The sequence below is a fragment of the Phaethon aethereus genome, assembly GCF_964289735.1.
Source record: "Phaethon aethereus genome assembly, chromosome: 4".
NCBI classification, from domain to species: Eukaryota; Metazoa; Chordata; class Aves; order Phaethontiformes; family Phaethontidae; genus Phaethon; species Phaethon aethereus.
Genome location: NC_138578.1, coordinates 83,994,070 through 84,016,960, shown reverse-complemented (window position 1 = coordinate 84,016,960; position 22,891 = coordinate 83,994,070). Strand labels below are relative to the sequence as shown.

At 46.7% G+C, this 22,891-nt stretch overlaps 1 protein-coding gene across 2 annotated transcripts in view; it reads right to left on the bottom strand.

Annotated features, from left to right (window-relative positions):
• EXOC6B (exocyst complex component 6B) overlaps nucleotides 1-22,891 on the bottom strand; it is a 315,222-nt gene that overhangs the window by 93,866 nt on the left and 198,465 nt on the right. Inside the window, exons 16-18 of one of the 2 annotated variants that reach the window (XM_081999547.1) lie at nucleotides 18,029-18,140; nucleotides 14,433-14,567; nucleotides 13,115-13,294 (exon numbers count right to left, since the gene is read on the bottom strand). In XM_081999547.1, coding sequence (XP_081855673.1) covers nucleotides 13,115-13,294; nucleotides 14,433-14,567; nucleotides 18,029-18,140 — 427 coding nt within the window. The remainder of the gene's footprint in view (nucleotides 1-13,114; nucleotides 13,295-14,432; nucleotides 14,568-18,028; nucleotides 18,141-22,891) is intronic. The other variant, XM_081999548.1, reaches the window with a different exon arrangement.

Sequence of the window (22,891 nt, the reverse complement as noted above, 5' to 3'; positions counted from 1 at the left end):
TCATTCTATTTATTTGGCTTTGCAGCACCCTTATTAAGAAGAAATCCCTTTTTCCTCACAAAGTTGTTTGCATTATGGAAAAAGGATGAGAGCAGACTGGTTCCTGGTTTCCAGCAGGGGATCTGCTGTGGGCTGAGTCCTGTCACGTTGCATTAGACATGACCCGCGTGAGACGCGAGAGGTGACTGATGTGTGAACGTTAACGGTCACTTATTGATTTCAGCCACTGTCACGCTCCGTGTTTGATCTCTGCCTCCATGAAGTCATCCCAGGAGCTAAACACTGAAGCCAGTGTGTTGACTTATGGACTTGGAAGCAGGCGACTGGCACCAAGCTACAAGCTGATGTTCACGTGGTTTTGCAATTTGCCGGCAATTTGAAATTTACTCCCCAGCCTTGGACACCCATCAGGTCTTCACATTACTTGGCAGTTACAAAGTTAAAGGTTTCCTGATGCCCAGACTTAAGAAAGGTGACGCAATGACTGCACACACATTTCTTTGAGGAAGGCATTTCGGATTCAATGCACAGCCAGGATCTACTGGAATGGTCAGTGGCATCGCCTTCGTGTCAACAGCCTCTCTTCCAACAGCTACAAAATCCACCCTGCTACTTGCAGTGAACGGGACAGGCATCTCTGCCCTGGTTTACCAGGAATAAGAAGGGCCTCTTTCTCCCCAGGATCTACCATGCCAGAAGTGACCCGACGAACGGCAGTTTCTGGTTCAGGAGGAGGACTCATGCTCTGTGCAGGATGAGCTGCAGGAGTTGCTCCCCTCCCCTCTACACCTGATTACTTGGGCTGGGAGCAGGGCAGGTTGTAGTCACCTATGGAGGACGCTTCGTTGCCATTGGCAAATCACCAGATTTAAACAGATTATCACCACTGAGGTACTGACATAGCCTTTTCTGAGTGAAACTCGGATTTTGGTCTCCCGATGACTCTGACCATCCCTATCATGCAATAGCTTGGTTCAAGAGGCAGCCTTCTTCCACCACCAAAATATCTCAGGTTCACCACAGCAAACCTACGAAGAGCAACACCTCAAAGCGGTGCCAGGTAGCACAAGTTCAAGTGAGATTTCTCTCATGCAAAGACTCACTCACCTGGAAAGCTGGTGCCATCTGAAGAGCAAAAAGAGCAGTTGCTCCAACCAACCTGGAAGGCCACCATCCTCTGAATGAAGCGGGATTGCTTTCAAACTCATGCGAAAGCTGGGCGCAAGCCCATGTTTAAGTGGCTGTCTTCCAGAGGTATTTAAAAAAATCGACGGGGTGTCATTTTCAGAAGTAAACATTTACCACTTATATTCTATTTTGAGCATTAAAGGGAAAACAGGCTGTCACAGATACGGCAGCAAGACAAACACATGGCAAAGCTGAACTCCCAACAGAAGCTTAGAGGCGACCAGACAAATAAAACAGGGGGAAAAAAGCAAATACAGCAATTATCCTCACCACACAAAAAATAAACCAGCCAGTTACGCCGACCACTGCAGCCCAATACAAAACCCCGCGCGTTCCAATAAAAGAAGAAAAACCCTAACAGTTTGGCTGTGTCAAAGATGCTCAAGGTCAACAGCTGGAGGCTATTTTGGCAGAAGCTGGTGGGAGACTCAAGGCTCTCCTACAGCAGAAATCACATCGGGATGACGGTCACAACCAACTCCCACAGACAGATCTGAAAGTGCTTGGCTTTTTTTTTTTCTTTTTTAATAATGTTATTTTATTTGGATTTTTGTTCGGTTTGGGGTTTTTTGGTCTTTAACCGAATGAAACTTAATTTGTGCAGTAACCAGCTCCCTAGCACGGTTTTTCCTACATAGGCATCGAGGGGTCTTGGTACCATGAATTGCATCTACTTGCTTACGAGCAGGCGCGAACACACCCAACAGCAAAAGCACAACTCAAGGACTTTGTAACCACATATAATCGTGGGATCCAGGATATAAGAGGATCCAGGATAAGAGCACGCACAGGAACACAAGACTTTTCCCTCACTTTAACTGCGCTGTCAGAATCTATAAGTGACATCTACTTCATTATTTTGTTTTAAATAGGAAAATAAATAAATAGAAGGAAGGGCAGGGGGTGGAGAAGGGAAGTACCTCGGGACACAGCTGTTACAACCGAGCACAGGGCAGTTCTTTGAAGCTTTATGGAGGCACACACAAACACACACCCGGGCAGAGCATTTTTTGTAGACAGTCAGTAGTTTTCAGCAAAGCTTAAGCTGGGAAGCTGCTCGGGTTTGTGGTGTTGGGGTTTTTTTGCATATGCACATATGCAAAAAATGCCAAGGAAATAGAGGATTCCAAGATCTGCATCTTTTTCCTTGCACACCATCTAAATGCATGGCAGGATATTTTTAATTAACTGCTTTTTAAAAGTCTATAGCATGGAAACAATTGTGTACAGAGCCTGGCTCACCCAAAATGAGCAGCATCTGCATCGGAGCATCCAGCTGCTCTCTGGTCTCCTGAGATGCATCAGAGATCTGTACAAGAACCTTCACACTGGACATGGGTGGGAAAGCACTCCTGCCAGTCCAGGTCAGGCATACGATAGCATTACGCTTTGAGAAATGCGGGGAACTATATGCTTTAACCTTGCTAGCCACTTGCTTTAACCGTGGGTGCCCTCACTAACCCCGTAACCATCTGACCCCAACTATCCCACCAGGCTGGAGGTCCAGCCTGTGGCATCAGACTCCCATTCCAAATCTGCTGCTTTCTGCTTTCTTTACGTGACCTTCTTTTTTTTAAGCACGATAAAGAACTCCCATCTACCTGGTCTCTAAATACTCCACGTTACGAGCTGCAACGCAAAGGCCTGCGCTGCCTTCTTGCGCTGAGGAACGGCATGGCAAGACAGGGAGGTGCAGGGGCCAGCAGGGAGCAGCTACCAACACCCCCACAAAACCATAAATACACGGACAGGGCACATCATGAGAGCTCAAACTGCTTCTCCTTCCCCCAGAGCGTATCTCCACAGTGTGGCTCAACACCCCTGGGGCAGCAGCAGGAGGGAACCCTAAACCGAACTGTACGAACCTGTGCCAGTGGCAGTTTGGCAGCCTCCCCTCAGGACTAAATTGCTATTTTTTTACATTTAAATGCAAATACTGTAAGCAAACACAAGCAGCAGACCGAGAAAAGACGATGCTGTAGATTCACTGCAACCCCAGGGAGAAGATGGTGACCCACAGACCTGCTGGGTGGGCTTGGACAAGGCTCGGGCTTGATGCTCCTCAATCTTGCCCTCCTCCCATGCTCACCACTTGGGTCTCCACAATGATCATTCACCTCCGAAAAAGACACCAGGACCCTGCAACAAAAGACGCCAAGGGAAAAACATGGTGCTCCAACAGCGGAGGCATCTCAGCCTGCAAAGAAATTAAACCCATAAGTAACCTGCGTTTCACGAGTCTCTCGATGTACACAAGAAGCATGAAGTTGCCCTAATTTTTCTCAAGTCCTATTTGCGCCTCCTAATGCAGACGGAGGCTCTCTCCTGGTCCCCGTGTCCACGGGCTGTGCCTTTCCGAGTGACTTGACGCAAACCAGAGCCATGGCCTGACCATGATCGGAGCGCGCGGCTCCACAACTGGAACGAACGAGAAAAAAAAAAAAAATGACACATTTCATCCTCCTCTTTTGTGGCTTTTATTTTCTTTTGTATTCGCTTTGGGAATAACATTCTTTCCATTGGGAAGAGCCTGATTTTCCATTAAATACAAAGCAGCTGCCATTTTGGAAACAAAAAGTTGATTAAATACAGACTTTTTTTATTTTTTCCCTAACATACGAAGAGCTAGAACCACGCTTCTTTCTGATGATTTACCAGGGCAAAGCATCTGCCAATTATGGCACTAGGAAGACTTAAAGAGAGTGAACTGAATCGCTTCATCTTTGCTATATAATTTTATAATTATAAATTGATGTTATAAATAAAAGGGGAAAGATCTCGAGGCTTGGAGCACAGCACGCTGCACTCATCCTCGCGGCAGAGTCCTCCGGCACACTGACACCAAGGGTTTCTCAGCCTTCACACACACACGGATGCTCCAGATTCCCTATTTACGCAGATTTCTGCTCGCCGAGATGCCGAAGGAAGGGTCGGCGTGTTGCCGTGACGTACAGCCGCCTGTTGGAAACGCAACTAATACATGACTTAAGGCCCAGATGTTGAACAGACTGGAAAAAAGGATGAGCTCAAAACACACAAAACCCCCCCGCCCACTCCATTTCCACTCCATGAGCCACCAACACCCAATTCGGGAGACTTTTTTTTTCCCCCCAAGCAGAGCTGATTACTGAGTGACCAACACAAGCGGCGTATGAAACTCGTTTTACGGTTCAGCTGATTTTACATTTTTCCAAAAACTAAATCATACATCAAATTTCCATTTTCAATATTTAGATGTTATAGTTGAAAAACAGAGAGAAGAAAAAGATGGATGGTGAAAGCTGCAGGAATTCCTGTTACCTTGCTTTTTAATTAACCCATCGGGCTCTCCTTATTTATCGCCCTTCGTGAAACACAATGAAGAAAGGCCACGGCGATGATGAGAAATCCGTGAGGATCTGCGCTTTTAAATGCTTTTCTTGCTCTCTCTTGCTATTACATCTCACCTGGGCTGCAGGATCCAGGGAGAACACACCTCCGTGTAAAGGCACTCCTACGACGGTCACAAAATGACGCGTCCTCACTTGCAGCCCCTTCAGCCACCCCACAGCCCTCAACTGCGCTCGGGCGGCTATCGGCTCCGGACGATGGGCGCAGGCTCCCAACGCTCCTCCGTGCAACCTCAACGCCGGCGACCTCTGCCCGGGGACCGCGAGGACGCCGCATCGGCAGGCTGCCCTCCTCTGGGGCAGGCAGGCGTCCCCCCGGGCGGAGGTTAAGCAGGACAGCCGGGGGCTTTGGAAGCAGATGCGGGATTCGTCAGTGTTTCTTTGCACGTTCACAACTTAAGAGAAGCCTTACAAGATTTCAGGTTGCCACCGGATGACGTAAGAGGAAAGCATATAATTGCAAAGTCTATTGTTTCGCTTAAATTTGCCAAAGGGGAAAAAATCCACCCCATACTTTAACTTCTGTTAGGGTTTTTGGAAGGTACAGGCTGGGGCTCTGGTGCAAGAAGCAGCAGGCATGTTTGGATTCCTTACGCTGAGGATGGATTTTCAGCTGCCAAATTCCCCGTACCGCACATCTGATTCTTTGTGTATGGACGTGCATGCAAAAGTAAGCATAAAATACCTTTATAAATCTAAGTTTGTAAAATAAAAATCAAAGCCAAACATGCCAAGGTGACTACACAAAGGGAAGCAATACCTAGGGAAGCGTGCACACCCTGGTTTAAAGGATTTATGGGACTGGGCATTTTAGCTTCAATTAATTTTCAAAGTGCTGAAAGCAGACAAGAAACCATGTAATTACAAGATAACTTGGCTTACCCGGATTCGAGTTAACTAGCGCTCCTGGGTTAATCAGAGGTCAGCCTCCTCCCCAGCCAACAAAGCTAAATCCACTGCATTTGAATGCTCTGCTCCTTGTTTTAAAGCAACCATTAGTTCCTGTTTCGACCTCTTCGTTTTGGTAAGTATTTGGGATTTTGGAGATACTTGAGAAGACCAGGAAGGTAATGCGCAGCCACCGGACCGCAGCAAGGCAGGCAGCGTGGGACCACACAGCCATGCAAGCGCTGCTCCAGTCACCAGCCCATCTTCTCCCCCTCAAGGCACCCTCGTTTCAAGGGCATTTTGCCCAACCTTCAGGGCAAGCTGGTCCAAGCAACCCCCCAAGAGACTCGGATCATCTCTGGAGAGTTGCGGAAGCCCCCTGAGGACCAGACAGGGAGGATTTTGGATGCTCCTCCTGCCCTGTCCATGTCTGCATCCCAGGCAACTCGCTCTTTTTTAATGTGTGTCTGTATCTGCAACACCAAGAAACTTCCAGGATTAGCCACAACTACTTCCCATCGGACATTTTAAACTCTCTTACAATTACTCCTTTGTCCTGCTATTTTGTGCAATCAGATTTTTATTTTTCAATCTCTTTTAGACAGACAGATTAGTGTTTTATTTCCACCAATTAATACAAGCTACCTAGAGAACAGAAAATTAGAGGGGTTAAAAGGAAAATTAGAATCCGTAGCAGTTAAAAACAAAACCAACTAAGAGCAGGCTAGCAAAGTGCCACCATATAAAGGGATTACTCCATTCCTGACCCTTTCCAGGGGACCTCCAGGTATTATTTTTCACTGATTTACCTTAATGAAACTAATGCACCCCTCTCCATAGGAAGCTGACTCCATAGCTGTCTAGGCACTGGATTCAATTAAAGAAACAAATACATCTGGCTTCTAAATGGTTGGACGTCTTGAAAAGCCAGAGGCAATACCAGTTTCTGCATCTGCCTCTCGCAGGGTACGCCCTAAGGACAGCACATAGGATGGTCGACATTCAACACCGCTCCTGGAAACCTGCGGCCACGGGGGGATGGCCGAAGCATCCCCGCCTGCTCCCCGGCAGCACGGGCAGCTCCCGCAGCCCTGCCAGCAACCGAACCCCGGCTTTGATGGAAGCTGGCCTCAAATTGCTTTAACAAGGCTCTTTTTTTCCAGAAGCTGGCGTTGATTTGAGACCTCGATGTTGACTTAGAAACCCCCAGGTGCCCAGAGCCTGCAAATACTCAAGGCTTAGCTATGCTCAGTTTCCAGGAAAAGGGGTACAAGCATCCAACCGCAGCATGAAATACCAATACTACCGCGGCATCTCGGCGTTAAAACGAAGAGCAGGGGTTAAAGACGGAAAAGCAGAAGCTGGGATAGAGGCTATGCCTCTGCGCCGGCCGCATCTCACACCGCGCAACCGCGCGGAGTGGGGCTGCACCGACAGGAAAACGAGGCGCGCTTTGCTCGCACGTGCCTTGGCTTGCAGACATGGGAATAGAGGAAACAAGGTAGCTCGAGAGCACTTTGTTTGCGATCTATCCGGGAAAGTGCCGCAGCTTTTTCTCCCACACATGAAACAAGCAAAATGACAACAATTAGAGGGGTTCGTTGAACCAGAAGGCAGGTCTGAAAGGTCTCCTTCGCTTTCTTTGTGCTAATTGTCCTAATCCAAATAAGGACATAGTAAACATCAAAACCCTGCACTATTTTCTGGATAAAATACTATTCTACCAATCCAGCCAGAGGGAAGGCTTAGTGGTCCAAGCCACGGGTCGGAGCACTTAGACCAGGAGGAACATCAGGCTGAAATCCCCACGGGGGATTTCCCTGAACAAAATACAGGGAGTGAAAGGGGATTTTACAAAGACCTTTTCTCTTTCAAGCAGAGGTTGAAGATCCCGTCATGCTTTCCCTAATAACAGGTATTTCTCCTGATTCCCCGCACGTTTAGGGATGCATGGGGGATAAAAAGAGCCAGTTAAACACGACGTGCTCTGAAAACAACAATTTAGCAATGCTACCGCAACAGCGTGCTTGTGAGCAACCTGCCTGGAAGGAAATCCTCTCCCCCGATCCCTTCTTTATCCTATTGATTTAAACTTCTACTCAATCTTTTCCTTTCCTCCCTTCCTAGACTAAGGGCCTTTTCTGGTTCAAGTCACCCTCTAACATTTGAGGTGCAAGCAGAGCAGACCAAACGCGCACAACACGCAGTCTTGTACTCACCGACATTGTAGAGTGGACATCTACATCCCCCTACAGAGGACAACACAGGGAGTTTAAAGTCAAATGCAGAAGAGAGCAAAGCAACAGCGAGAAAGGCAGAGAGGTACACATCGGTCATCGCCTGTAGGTGCCTACAACCCATCAACGCCCCAACCGAGGCCCCGGCTGCTCGGCAGTTGGCAGAGTATTAAAAAAGCAAAACATGGGTTCCTTGAACCTGGTCTAAGGAGGATGAGGAAGAAATCAACGTGCCACAAGACCAGTTTTATTGCTATTAAATATGCCCTGCAAGTCAACATCCATGTGCCTCAACTTTCCCACCTGGAAGATGGAGGTGATAGATGTCAAACCCTAGCAGGGATCAAGCAAAACTTGATCAGCTCTTCTGAGGGCAAGCGGACGTCATCTAAGCACAGACAGGGCTTGTATAAATCTAAAGAAGGTGCCTTTGGTGCTCATATGATGTTTTCATGATGGTTATTTTCCACTTGGGTCCTTCCCAACGTGGTCAAGGCTGGGGTTAGTGCAAAGTTCAAGGCATTTTACTTCCATGCACAGTGCCTTGCCTTTTAAAATATTACAGAGGGATTTGGCTTTTTAAATAAAAACATAGGTAATCGTTCTCTTTAAAAAGAAAATAAACACTTCCAAAGCTCTTTCTACCAAAGCAAGAGCTGCCGTGGCCGGCGTATTTATTTGCAACCAGGAGGAGATGCCAATACGGTGAATAAGGCAAAAACATCACAGGCAGAGAGGCCGCAGCGTTCGCGTGGCTCCAGCTGAAATCTGTGCCTGCCATCTGGCAAAAATAAGCACAAAAGGGAAAAAAAAAAGAAAAAAAACCCAACCCAAAAACCCCTTTGCAGGGAGTTCACGCTGAACTGCTCAGCACGGCAGAGGTTAGAGTTTGTTCGATCGCTGAAAGATTGCTTCCCCTTCCCGGGTCAGCATCACCTCTTGACCTGCCCTGATTACCTTCCAAAGGAGGTTATCAAGATACAAGACTAACAGAGGATTAAAGGAAACTTAAAATAAAAACAAAACACCCCCCCCTTCCCCCAACTCTGCTCCCCTCCCCCAAGAAAACATCCTTGCTTTGTTAACCTGACAGTTCACTGTAGGTGTTGACACAACCCTCCATCTTTGAGAGGCTTAATGTCAACAAATCAGTGTGTTTGGAGTAGCCCTGTCAATGCGATTTACATTAACTTGTCTAACAAGAAATAAAAACAACAATCAGCCATCAAAGACAAAAGGCTTTTTCAGTCATTCTTTTAAAAGTATTGTGCTGGAAATGTTAATTTTTTGAGGCCATGGCCCTTTACTTGCTGAAAACCAGAAACCACCTTTTTTTTTTTATTCCTAAAATACTTTTTTTCCCCTAAAGTATTTTTTTCTTAAAAAAAAAGTATTTTCTTTTAAAGGAGGCCCGAGCATCCCATGTTAATAAGCTCAGCAGCGGCAGTAACCGACTCTCCCTGGTTAACGCAGGAAGAGGGCAGCCTTGAAGCCAAATGTTAATTATGCTTTGATTTCCACCAGCGTGTTATTTGCTTTGAGACATTTTGGGCACTTAGCAGAGCATTTTCGAATTGTGGCTCTAAACCGCCATGAAAATTTCATGCAGTAGTGGTATGCACCAAAACCCCGTTAACTTCGTCATGAACTTTTCCTCCCTGCTGGCACACGCTGTACCCACCAGCGTGCCCTTTGCAGCTGGGGGCTCAGTGTCCCGAAGCAAAGCTGGAAAAACCAAGTCGATTCCAGGGTTTCCTAATATCAAGTGGTTTCCACCATCTCCCACAATGTCTACTGCGATGCTCTAAAGGAAAAATCAGGGACTGCAATTCCTGCTTGAACGCTAGACAAAGTGGAGACTTTTTACGGCACTCCACAAGCCAGGACTAATTTTGGTCTGGGTTATTTTCCTGCTTGAGCAGGGGCGTTGATGACCTGTTTGCCCAGAGAGGTGGTGGATGCCCCATCCCTGGAAACATCCCAGGTCAGGCTGGACAGGGCTCTGAGCAACCTGCTTGAGTTGAAGATGTCCCTGCTCACTGCCGGGGCGTTGGACTAGATGGCCTTTAAAGGTCCTTTCCAACCCAAACTATTCTATTGAGCTCCCTTCCAACCTCAACCCTTCTGGGATTCGCCCCAACAAATAGAGGAAAAATTCAGCCTCACGTACCCAAAAAGGGAAACGCAAAACCTAATGCCCAAATCTTGGCTTGGAGTTGCCTTTTAGCTCACTCAGCATCTCTACTCCTCTTCACCCCCTCTCCGAAATGTTGACTTGAGTCAACCGGACCCTTCAAGGCCATTTGATCCGCCTTGCGGCAAGCTGGAGCCTTGACCCCAGAAAGGTTTCCTGCAGACAAGCAGCCCTGTCCAAGACAATGGGATTACTCACAGCCGTCAAGTTAAGGAGACGCCTGCATTTTTGCAGGCTCAGGACTTTCGGCTCCATTCTATCACAGGACAGCACTTTTTGTTGGTGTAATTTTAGCACGGTAACCATCAACATGCCCAGGCTGAGTTTCTTTGATCAGCAAGTGAAGATTTTTCTCGGTGTAATTACTGTCGTGACAAAAGGCAGGTGAGTAGCTCGGCTCCTGCCACTTAGTCATCTCCTGAGACTGCCACTCTTTTCTCCTGAAAAGCTGCTGCAAGTTCAAATACTAGGAGAGCACTTCCCACTTATTTTAAAATCATGTAAATTCCGTCAACATGAAGGCACCTGCTCTGGAAGACAGGGGTATTTCCAAACCAGGAAAGGACATGAGAACAGGAAGGCAGAGTGTTGCGTGGAGGCCACTTCTAGGGACAAGAAGATGCTCCACTTTCCAAGAATGGTGCACAGTCACCTGCTTTTCTCTGTGAGCTACTGGCAGTATGGAAATCCTATATTTTATAGCTGCAACAGGCTGCAAACTCGTTTCAAACCAGGCAGCAACTCCTCTTCAGTTGTAACACTATGGCGCTAATAATTTGGGCTGGATTCAGACTAGCAGTATAAAAACAGCTCTACCTTGCCACTAGCAATCCTGCAATATATACTTTTACTTATAATTCACCCTTTTTGGAGATAGTTCCTTTCCCTCTTGAACCCCTCTCACTCTATGCTGTCACAAATGAAGCTCATCCCACACAACTGGTGCTTTCATAAACATCTCCATCATTTTTCTGCACTGGTTTAGGCAGATGTGGGCTTCTACACGCCTTATCTCCTACATTTCATTTAGCAAAGTGCAGAAATTTTGATGTGTTTCTAAATAAGCCACTAGAAAAAGGCCCTTGAACCCTACAAGAAGGAACCAGCAGAGACATCAAGGGAGCTGGGTGCCTTTTCTATGTACCCTGATTTTTTTCTGACTCACTCTCACCCACCGTTGCCTGCAAGATATGCAGGGACCCGTCAGCAACATTGCATGACGGCATCTTCATAGCGCTCCTCTAAAGGAAGATACTCTAACATATATTAAAAAAAATCCCAGACCTACGTCTCCTCCAAACCACTGAACCAGATCTACAGCTTAATAAATCAGATTGCAGCATCTGATTGATTTGCCTCCCCTATCTCACAGGACTGTCGGGAGGATCAGCGCCGTGCAATGCTTTGAAGATAAGGTGCTGTGTGTGTGCTGGTTGAACAGCACTGGCACATTAGCCGGCACCTCCAACCACGGCAAACCGCAGACAGCCTTCGTCTCAGCTGGGTCCCCTCTAATCCAGTTCTAAAAGAGAAAAGGCTGCTTCGATCTGTCTTGGTCCTTTTTAGACAAATTAGCGGCCCTCCCAGTCTCCAAAACAATTTTGACTCATTCAAAAATGAAACATTAATATTTAAGGAAGATCAATCACTCCAGGTCCATCTCATAAATCATTGTGGGCATCTCTCCCCATCCTCATCTCTCCTGCTTGCCATGCTTCACGCTCTGGTGCAGAGACCAATCTCCCTGCCAAAGTCCATTACTTGCTTGCGTAAGTACGCCCAGTATGATTTCTGGAAGGGGTCTCCAGGTAATAACCCACCCCTGTGCAGCCACATCTCCTTTTTTAAAGAGTAGTCCAGCAGTTGAGGAATCCAGCCATGTCCAAGCACCTCCAGGCTCCACAGGCTCCTGCCCAGGGCTGCTAATGGAGGGGACGTTTTGGCAACAAACCTATTCTGAACAAGAAGATGGGCAAAAGCCCTCCCAATCTCTCTACCCAAGAGGCAACACTTCATTTAGAAGTTTGCTCCAGCGATACCAGAGCCAAGAAAGCATCTTCTCCTCGCCAACACCTAGGTACAGGGAACTGGGAAATGCCTTGCATTTGTCTTTTCATGGATTCTCCATCCACAGCAGATCAGTCCTCATTTCCAACTGGCTACCAAATCTCCCTGCTGTGATAGAGAAGGCCAAAGACATGAGACGTGCAGAAGACTGCCAAGTTTTGGGGCTGTAACACCTCCTAAAATGGCTCTGGAGTGCTTGAACATCCTTCCAGTAGAGCAATCACAGCGACATACACAAGCAGAATGGAGCAAAGGAAAATGTCGTTGTGTATGATTAGTCTTTTCTTCCTGTTTATATCCAAGCTCGTGAAAGGTGCCCGGTGTGTGCCGGTGTGCGCCGGTGTGCTATAATCCTGGGCACCCACTAACAACAAATAAATAACAGTCCAGTAAAGAAGAAAGATCTGAAATTGCTTTTAGGACAAATATCGCGTTCAGCGGATTTGCTATTCCAAAATACCTGCTGACTGAAGATACTCATAAGTATATATCCAGACAGCTCAGAACAAATCTTATTTAAAGGAAAAAAAGCTGTTTGAGCAAAAATGAAACTCCCTGATGATGATATTTTTCCTATTCAATGGAATAGGAAAACGCTACTCAGCCAACTGCAAAAAACAACATAAAATACATTTTTTGATCGCCATAACAGCATAAACGCAGGCATATTTTAGACAGCAGAGAAAAGAAAGAAACATATGCTGCCTTCCAATACAGAGCAACGTTTTGATGTAAGGCATCCAGTGACTTGACAAACGTCTGGAAACATATCTGTAGTTCAAATAATAGACACCCATATACCAGTATCTCTTGAAAAAAGTCTTGAATGTCCATTAAGCTGAAAGTTAACATATCTGAAGTATGTTAGGTGGCTATCCCGATTCTACATGGTGGACTGCGATATTTCCCTCTTTCACGTATAAGTAGACTTGCAAATATTTGGGGAGACTCTCACTGAAGCCCAACTTCTGGGAACACATGAAATACCTTGCTTTATAAGTAGATTTGTTATTTCACAACACTTGACAGTACAAGGCCCCACTTCCATCACACTCCACAAAGCCTGAGCAACCGTTAGTTTCAACAGCGCCATCGGATGCCAGTGTGCTCCCCAGACCAAAAAAGAAAGCGAACTGCTGGAGGTGGCTTACCGGGAGGTGGGTGAACACAGCAAACGTGCTGCGGAGAAAGCCAATGAGGTCTACAAGGTAGTCGCTGGCCTTGCTGCCTGGCTCCATGGCCATCCAGTCGTAGTCCGCCAGCTGCAAGAACTGGTCTATCTTCTGGTTCAGGTTAGTGTAAATCTCCTCCTCAGCAGCATGGCGGGCGTCCTGGGAAACAAGACCATGTTACATGGGATGGAGTCTACAACTCTACCCTAGTAACAGGACGTGAGACTGACCCAAGCTTTAGCCCTAAAGGTAGCAGAAGACAAAGCACCCGTAGGGAACTACAGGGCTGCAGCAGCCTCAGGTTAGCTCATAGTGGTGGGCGTCACCAGGTCAGTGGCAGGCAAGATCAAGCTGGCGTCTGCCTCCGATGCAACCTGGTGACCAGAAGGACAAATCTAGTGCAGGATGGAAGAGTGAGATGGGAGAGGAACACTCCATAAGGAAAAACCTTAAGGCCCACCAAACTGTGTGCAGGTACGGAGTGCAGGAGGGCCACAGAGGAGCCTCCCTGCCAGAGTAAGGGTAGGAAAGCTCACTCTTAGGCCAGAGAGGTAGATGATGTCAGAAGGGACAACGAATGGGCTTCCCTGGGGACATGGAGCCTTAGTCTACTGCTGAGTTACTCCAAAGGCAAAGCTCACCCAACCAATTCCCTACTGCTGCTGGAGTCCTCAGCACTGTTCCCACCTCCTGCGCTCTGGCCACAGGATGCAACTCGGACATCCCACAGTTGACCCAGTTACAGCCTTAAGACTTCATATAAAGTATCTGGGTGGACACTCCTGGGTTACGATTTAAAGATTTAAAAACTGTGAAGTCTAGCAGTTTCTGCCAGCCTTGATTTTTAGGGGATAATGCTAAAAGGAGCGGAAAGATACAGAAATGTAAGTTCTGAAAATCTATTCTCCTCCTGGGTGAAAGAGGAGAGCTTGCGTTCATGGCCAGATGTGTGTCACACTGTATGGCGCTCAAACAGCAAAAAGAAAATTCATTTAAAGAAAAAAAAAAAAATCAGGCTTTTGTTTAAAAGCTGCTTAATCCTTTAGATAATAAGTGCTGCAGTCACAGCCTGTAAATTAGGGCTACAAAGGCTCACGATCTCGACAGAAGTAATGCTCTGAAGGACAAACCCAAAAGCTAGTCCGATGGCGTAAGCTTCCCAGGATATGACAAAATTACCTTTCAGCTCAGCTTAGCTCCCTACATCCACACATCCCCACACGCACTTTGAAACCAGATACTCTCCAACCAAACGCCACCAGCAGCTCCCCAGAGGTGGATCTACCAGTGTTCTCACCTTGAAGGTTGTGGTCCCGTAGAGTTTCGTAGTGTGGACAGTTTCTGGAAGTACATTAGTGATATTGGTTATGAATTCCTCTAGGAACTTGCAGGATTTCTCCAAATGGGTCGTATTTATAATAATCTGTACAAGCTGCAAAGGCAAAAAAGGTATTGAAAGGCGGTGCTCCCGAAGCCAGGGACATGCCAGGTTAATGGATGTCAATTTATAAGAACTTCTGGCATGAAAAGCTGACGCTGTACAAACACGCTAAGCTTTGCTACACGCTCAAAGGCTCTCCTCCTTAAACAACTTCAGAAACTTAAATAAAAGATAATTTTGGGGGAAAAGCATTTCCCATGACAGCCACTAATACCACAAAAGATTTTTTTTTTTAATGGCTTTCCTACATTCAGCTGTCAGTCAGGGCTCATTTCAGCACAGTTCAAATACAACAGGCTTACAAAAAAACGCCATGTCAAATCACAAGTATTCTGTCTGCTAATGAACCCTAAATAACCCGTATCTTGAGTGACACCCAACAACATCATGCTAAGGCATTTAACAAAGAAACCACGAGGTTTTACTTTTCTGAGGGCAGTGTGCGGGTGAACAGCAGATCTCACCCTGGTATCTTCTTGGTTATCATACCCACCATTATCTCTAATTTTCTTACTGCTGTCCTCTCAGCTGCCGTCACATGGCACTATTTCAGGACATTAAAGGCAACTACGGAGTAAAAGCCTCTGCTGAAGTCAACCACCACAAACATTTCCAATTCAGAGCAAACCAATCTGGGCACCCGCTTCAGAATCACTGACTTGGAAGCTTCGTTAATTCCTTAAGCAGATACCTTTTTTCCGAGCAGACTGCTGGGAGTATTTTCAAGGTGCAACATAAGCCATAACAAAACCTTTCCGAATAACATCTAGGTCCGGTATCACGCCAAAACAGTTCTCTTACAGACACAGAAGGCATTGCAATGCTCCAGACTGATATAATTTAATTGCTGGAGCATGGTGTGGCAGTCCACAGTTACCTCCTCTAAAGAAATTATTTTGAAACACTCACGGATCTTCTGAATGAGATGGATTAATCATCAGTTTGAGTGTTGCAGGCACATAAATACTGAAGTAACGCTACAAAGATTATAGCACCCAACTCCTGTTAGTGCCAGATGACACAAGGAGGGGCAATGGCCACAGTTTTGGAAATTCAGCTTGGGTATTATAAAGGAAAAGAATCATTAGGAAGGTAGCGCAGAGCTGGAACACGGTGCCCAGAGAAGCTGTGGGACCTACGTTTTGGAGAAATTAAAAGTCAGGTAGGGATAAGCCACGGCTGATGTGATCCAAGTGAGCAACGATCCCACTTCCAGTGGGAGGTCGGGCTAGATACCTCCAGAGGTCCCTTCCAGCCAACACTTCTTTGATTTCAGTCAGGTTTCCGGTTTTAAGAAATCAAATTATGATCTATTTGAAGTCCTCTTGTTTTGCACTTGGTCCCTGAAATGTATTAGACAGGTAACTAGGGGGGCTTCTCATTTCTGAATTCCTTGGATTAATTCTGTTCTCGAGTTTTGCCTTGAAACAAGAGCTCATTCGCGTTTCCCCATGTCAGAGAGCCCTGGCATCATGATCGTGATATATTTTTCTATAGTTTCAAGTTAATTAAATATTAGATATTTCCAACTGTGTGAAATTCCTCCTGAACCTCTTCTCTGATCATCACAACTTACTGGTCCAGATCAGCTACCAAACTTGAAGGCCCCGATTGCTTTGATTCTCTTCCACCACTTGTTACGAGTTTTCCTGCTGCCTCTTCTGGCTCCTTCAAGTTCTGATCTTATTCAGAGGGGTAAGACCTTCTCACTGGGGTATTCAAATGAAAAAAATAGTAGCGTCTTTTCCCTCTCTTTTGTTGAGGGACGTCAGAGTTATTCAAAACACCAGGATTATTTGGAGCAGACTTGGTAGCAAACTTCAACATCCACCGCTAAGAGGTAGCCCCCAAAAACAGCAATGAAAAATACATTAAAAAGGCTAACAGACCGGGAAGGTTGGTCCATGGCCTTGTATTACCTTGTCCACTGCTTGGAAGATAACACTGGAGTGCCCAGAACTGACGGTGTTGCTTTGTGCAAAAATTAAATCCGGGAAGTGATAGTTATGCAAGGTACTTAAATATCTCTTGCAATCACTTCTGATACCAGAACTATGCTTGTGTATGATCTGGGACTCTTCAATGCGCCCTTTAATTCCTGTGCTCCACACAATGCCTTTTCTTAAGTGGAAAGGATTTGAGAAACTCAGAGAAAAATATGCCACGTGCTTCCAGTTGGACAAATAGGTCAGTGCTTACACGAAGAAAAGAGGCAGGAGGGGACAAAGATGCTCAAAGTAGTTTTTCTTCAACAAAATTAGAAAAAACTGATGGTAGAGGTAACCCCAGGAGAGAGCTAGCTGTACTTTGGTAAGGGGTAAGGAACAAGAGGGTGAAAATATGAGAAGAGATACAGAGATGAACACCAGTCTCTGGACATACTACACCTTTATTTTAAACTCTAGTTGTGCTGAGGCGCTCCTCGCAAAGATCCTCCTCAGCTCCAAAGCACATGAAGAAGCTACTCTCAGCCCAAAGAAAGGCATCACCTTCGCTCAACGTGGAAGACGCCAAGGAACTTCTACTCTGTCTAACCTCGGCAAAAGCGGCTGAGAGGACTGTCGCACTCGCTTTGCCCTTCCTACGCTCCACCACACTGTGGGAACGTTTGCAACAGCAGCAAAAAGATCACTTGGGGGATGCATAGTGCAGGGATAGTGTTGCATTCCTCTTGGTGGAGGAAGCCTTGGGAGGAGCAGGAGGGAAGAGGAATTTGCCCCCAGGGAGCAGAGAGATTCCAGACTGTGAGATGAAGGGCTGAGGAAGCATCATACTGCTGTAAATGCACTAAACTCTCCAAAACTCACCACCAAAATACTTCAATAGGGTATTTACAGTCTCCAGAGAACACGACACATTTCTATAGTACAGGCAATTAAACAACTGCAACTGTATTAATACCTACTCATTTCATAACAGCACACAGAGGTCCCACCAAAGTATCCAAACTGCCCTGGGTACCACACACGTTCCCAAACAGCCATGATTTACATGCATTAAACTTCTCAGAAATCTGACTCTGTGCACAAAAAAGTATCGATCACAAAAAGAAAATACCAATATAGAGTTTATACTGTAGCAGTGTGCTGAAACCACCTCAAACATCACCTACAGACTGGGACCACTCCTCCATCCTCTCCTAGCTCCCACGTGGCTCTTCCCTGGTGCTCCTTGAAGTCCTCTTACTTTAATTCAGACAGATAATGCTCCACAAATTCAGAAGAGTGGTAAAGCTAACAACATCAGCAAAAAAGCTTCCTCTCCCCCACAACATAAAGTCTTTCTTGCTTTGTACAGCAATGCTGTGTGGTTCCATTATTGTTTCCCAACCTAACATTTTATAATAATGCTCCAAACCAGCATCTCAAAAGGTGCTGTAAGGAATTCTATGGGACAAAACCCCTTTCTGTCACCCTTTCCTGGAAATGGGTCTCCTCGAAGCCACGTCCTACCTCCGTCAGCCCAACGTTTTTCCTCTTGATGACATTCTGTAAACAGTTGCTCAGCGTTCGGGTCAGCAGCAGATTTGTAGATTTTCTAATCATATCATCAACTTCGGTAGAGCTGAAAAGTAGAATTTGAAGAGAGATTTGCAAAATGCTCTCAGAAAAGAAAATCACTTAGAGCCCTCATAACCTGTCCTTCCCAACCCTCCGCTGCCTTACGCATGATCATCCGCGCACCGCTTACAGGCACCGACATACAAATATATACCAAAATACCAACAATTTAGGCCTTTTTGTGGATGGGTCAGTAAGGAAGGGGGACTAACACATGCTAAACCTACAGCCCTGAGCCTCTTCCCTTAGAGGCGCTGGTCCCGCGTCAGCACCAAGCCACGCAGCCACGCCACTGCCCTGCACACAAGGCTGGAGTTTTGCACGTTCAGTACGCGAGGGGAAAGGGATCAAAGACCCGCAACGGGGGTGGAAAATAAATCAAACCCTCCAAATACCTCCCCAACCTTCTCATGGCTTTTTCTTTAACTACATCAGACTGGAAGCTCTCGAAACACGCTTGTGGTCTCTGCTGCCCCTCCAACGTGCACACCAGTAAGGTGCAGCCTCTCCTTTCTGAAGGAGGTTTTGGAAACCCACCCCAGCTCGGGCTGCTTTGATCTGTCGTTGGCCCTGCATTAGCCCTGACACCACCGGGCTTTTCCTCTGGCAGCACAGTGACAGGCAGCTGAGGGCAAAGAAAATTGCCAACTGGAAGGCTGAGAAGCATTAATAAGTTAAGGCTCCCGGTAAATCAAGCTCGTGACCTTTGCTCCTTCTCCCGTTTTACCTGACAAATGGGCCAGATTACAAAGCAGGGACGGACAGGAGAAGCAAAAGCAAAACCTTGCAGTTACCCCACGGCCGGCATGCGAGGTGGGGAATCTCGGGGTGCTGCTACTGGGGTGCCTGCTGGTGCAGGGACGGGTGCTGCCGGCCCTTGTCCAGCTCACATCTCCCAGATTTCTGTGTCTGACATTAGAGCAGATGCACTGAGCCAAGCCTTGGTCCATCAGCGCCATCAGCTTGGGAAAGCAAGACTGAGTCTTCTCCAGCGGCAACCTGTGGTCACAGCAGCACGCCCTGAACCTGCTCATCCTCCCCGAGCACTGCGCATCCTTCAGTCAACTAAATTTTTCAAGTTGTTCAGGACCTTCCTTACGCTGTTACATGAGAATTGCACTGAAATCCCCCAAATTCCCAGGAGAAGTGGCAAATATTGCTCCCTGTTCACATCTCTGAGTGAAGTCATGCTCCTATTTCCGTGAGACCGAGAGCGCCGTGTCTTGCTGCAGCTTTCCCGGGGAAAAGCCCAGCTGCACAACTCCCCGCACGCCCAGCGGCTGCTCGCCACACCGCACTCTCCAACAGGTTTCTCTAATATTTGCTTTCCCCTGACGCTTAGAAGTCTGCTTTTCTGCCAGAGGTTGACCACTGCCTGCCTCCCAGCTGGACGCAAGCAGAGCAGGGCCAGCAGCTCGGCAGGACCCAGATCCTGATAATTTAAATTCAATGTCATCAGCCAAAGTCTTAGTGTGGGTCTCTTCTAGATCATCACCGCCGATCCCTGTGAGTTTATTTTCTTCCCGCTTAGCGGGGAAGCACATCCTGTGTCGGCAATGATCAGGGCTAGACCGCTCCACGTCCCAGATGGACCCCTTGGCTCCTTCTCGCAGGGTTTTGATGTGGGGTCCAAGGTGATGCATTTCAGTTTTTTAAAGTGTGGAACAGAAATCAAAATGTGGGGAGAGAAGAAACCAGCCAATGTATTTTCCTGGTCTTTATACTATGGGTAGGGCTCTCAAATAAGGTTTTACTTAAAGATTAAAAAAACAAACCCCAAAACGCACCACGCATGCACGCACACCCCCCAGGCCCTCCATATCCCCCAGGAAGAACCAGATTGTCCCCAGTCCCCTCTACCAGACAATAGCATGGTTAAATATAGCAAGTACAATAAAATCTAACCCTGTGACGATCTACAGATGGTAAAAAGGAGATTTAAAGCGAAGGGGTGGTACAAAGGAACCCTGGGACACCGGGGCAGCTGCCTGCTGCTGCCAGAGCAGCGTGGGAACTGGGGAGGGGGGCTGGGGAGCAAAAAGGGCTGGACCCACATTCAGAAGGGGGAAAGAAAATGATTGCATAGGAAGCAAAGTTACACAAAGCTGTGCCTTTGTACAAGCACTGCGGCCCTTTCGGGATTCTCCCCGGGAAACCCAAAAACGCCCGTCCCTAAAGATGGTGGAGGTGCAGAACGGCCGAGGCTGGCAGAGGAGCTGGTGGCTGGAGCTTCCAGCATCCACTGGAACTGAGAAAGCGCAGATGAAAAACACGGGCTTTTGGACTTTATGTCAGCTTTTCTCACTAAACCAACACAGCAATCAAATAGGTTGCACTGGAAAAGCTTGCTTTTTCAAATTCAAACGTCAACCTGTCATCAGGGCGTCGAAATTAAACAAGCCAGTTACTGTCTGGCTGTGTGTACGCCCCGAGACAGTCATACTCTTGGCAGGAGCGGGATGCTGCTGGCCTCTGCCCGACGCCGCAGCCAGTGCTGACGGCACGAGGTTGCCGTATCACCAAACGCTTTGCAAATCGAGCGTTTGCTTTAATCGCTCACTTCAGCTGCAGGAACATCTCAACCATGATAGCCTCCAGGCCACGAACAAGTAGTGCTTAATAATACTGCTTAGCACTTCCACTCTGCTTTTACTTCTTCAAAGCACCTCTGACTGAGCTTTCTCTGCATACAAGCACCATTTCCAAAGGTTTCACGTTCTCATTTTGTTTGTTGGCTGCATAAGCCAGAAAATCAGCCTGTAACTTCAGTTACGTGGTGTGTCAAGCAGCCTGGCAACCCCTGTGGCTGGGTTCCACCAGAGCAGAAGGATCTGCAACACCTCCCATAAGGTCCACACACTGAGTAAGGAAAAAAAAAAAAGGAAACATTCCTTGGGAAAAAAAAAAAACAACGAGCAGGATTTGACCAGGCGCTGGACTGCAATCCCCCAAATCTTCCTTGGTCCAACAGGAGAGGTGAGTGAGAGTGAGAAGAAGAGCGATGGGCTTTAGCCATTGCTTTGCCCAGCACTCTCCCAGCTGAAATGATGAACCAAGCAGTAGCTCACATCAACAGGCCAGACCCAGTGCCCAGACCAGTGGGGCCAGTTAGGGGAGAGTAATGATACCAGTCAGTTGTACGATGCCAACTCTTGACTGTGATGTAGAGGTTGAGTCTTGGTTCAATAGAAAGGTCGGATCTCCATTCTCAATACGCAAGAAGAAAACAAAACCCCCAAATTAACAGTATTTTTCGTGTGGTCTGCTCACTGCGTATGTCTGATGCCAGTTTGAGGCACCAACTTTGTTACCAGGCTTGGTCTACAAGCACAGACCATTAGTAACAATGTGAGCTGTCAAAGAAACTACATTTATCTCCTCTCTCCTAAAGCGGGCTTCCAAGGGTCCAACCTGATTTAGGTATTCAAGTCTCTTTTTTTTTTTTTTTTCCAGTTTTTAATAACTTTACGTACTTATATGATTTTCAGCATTTTTAAAATTGTATTCCAAGTGCTTTCAGGACTGGTGCTTTGTTTGAAAAAAAGAAACAAAACCAAACAATCCAAGTCCTGGTAGATTAGAGTTGACATCTCATCCTTCTACCCACTGTTTTCCAAAGATATTCCATATCTTTAAAATGGGAAATTCCACTGGAACTGGCGGAAGCTTTCCAACAAGTGGATACTTTTAAAGACATCTCCTCAATGAGCTCAAATAAACACTTTTTAACAAAGGCAGAACTGCTGAAAATATAAAGGAGGTTTTCTTTCTCCTAATCAAATTAATAGAGCCAAACCAAAAAAATCTGCAACCCCTATAAATTCATAGTAAGCTCCAAATTTTCTTCAAATACTTGAAAAGCAAAATAACTTTCACAAGCATAGCAACATAAAGGAGAACGCTCCCGTCCAACAAATACAAGGAGCTAGTTTAAAAAAATAATTAGAAAAAATACGAGCTATGTTTTCTGCCATAGGCTCTGTTCTTCAGGAAAAGACCGCAGAGTATTTAAGTGAACTGTCTGGGTTAATGACAGCTGATGTCCCGGATCCCATAGCAGTAGTCATGACCTTCAGGCCTCCCGTGACTGACGGGCTGACCCCAGTCACTCCAGGGTGCAAGGTAAATGACAACCAAAGAAGAAAAAGAAAGAGAAGAGAAAGAAAACTTGCTGCCGGCTTTGTAGCCAAGCTTGCTAATAAAACCTAATTCAAGCTGTCAGGGTGAAATGAAGAAAGTGTCAACAGGGGTTTTCAGAGAAATATTCCAAATGTTTGGCTAGAAAAGCCAAGAGCTGGGCTCCCTTCCCCCAGCCCAGCACCGCTCCTCAAAAAGGGCTGGAAAATCCAATGTGGAAAGGAATTTTAATAACGTGTCTGGGGGGACCCCTGAGGAGGGACCCAAGGGGACACTTTTCTTCCCTTCCCTGACAAACCCAATCATCTCCGTAATGGTGAAGAGCACAAAACTCGCGAGGGAAGTGCCAACGGAGAGGTTCGGTGAAACCAGCATCCGTGTGAAATCGGACCATTCTGCCGGCTTTAGAAACCGAGATGTTTAATGGTGACCCACAGGTTAAGAGCCCTGGGAGCCACCAAAGAGAACAACCTGCCACCAGTGAAAGGTTGAGATTAAACGCGGGGTGAGAAATGCTCTGTGCTTCCACATCAACCAATGAGCTGCCACGTCCTCTAGTAGACGACGGTGAGAAAGTGGCTCTCCAAATTACTATCCCTCTCACAAAGGAAGGGAAAT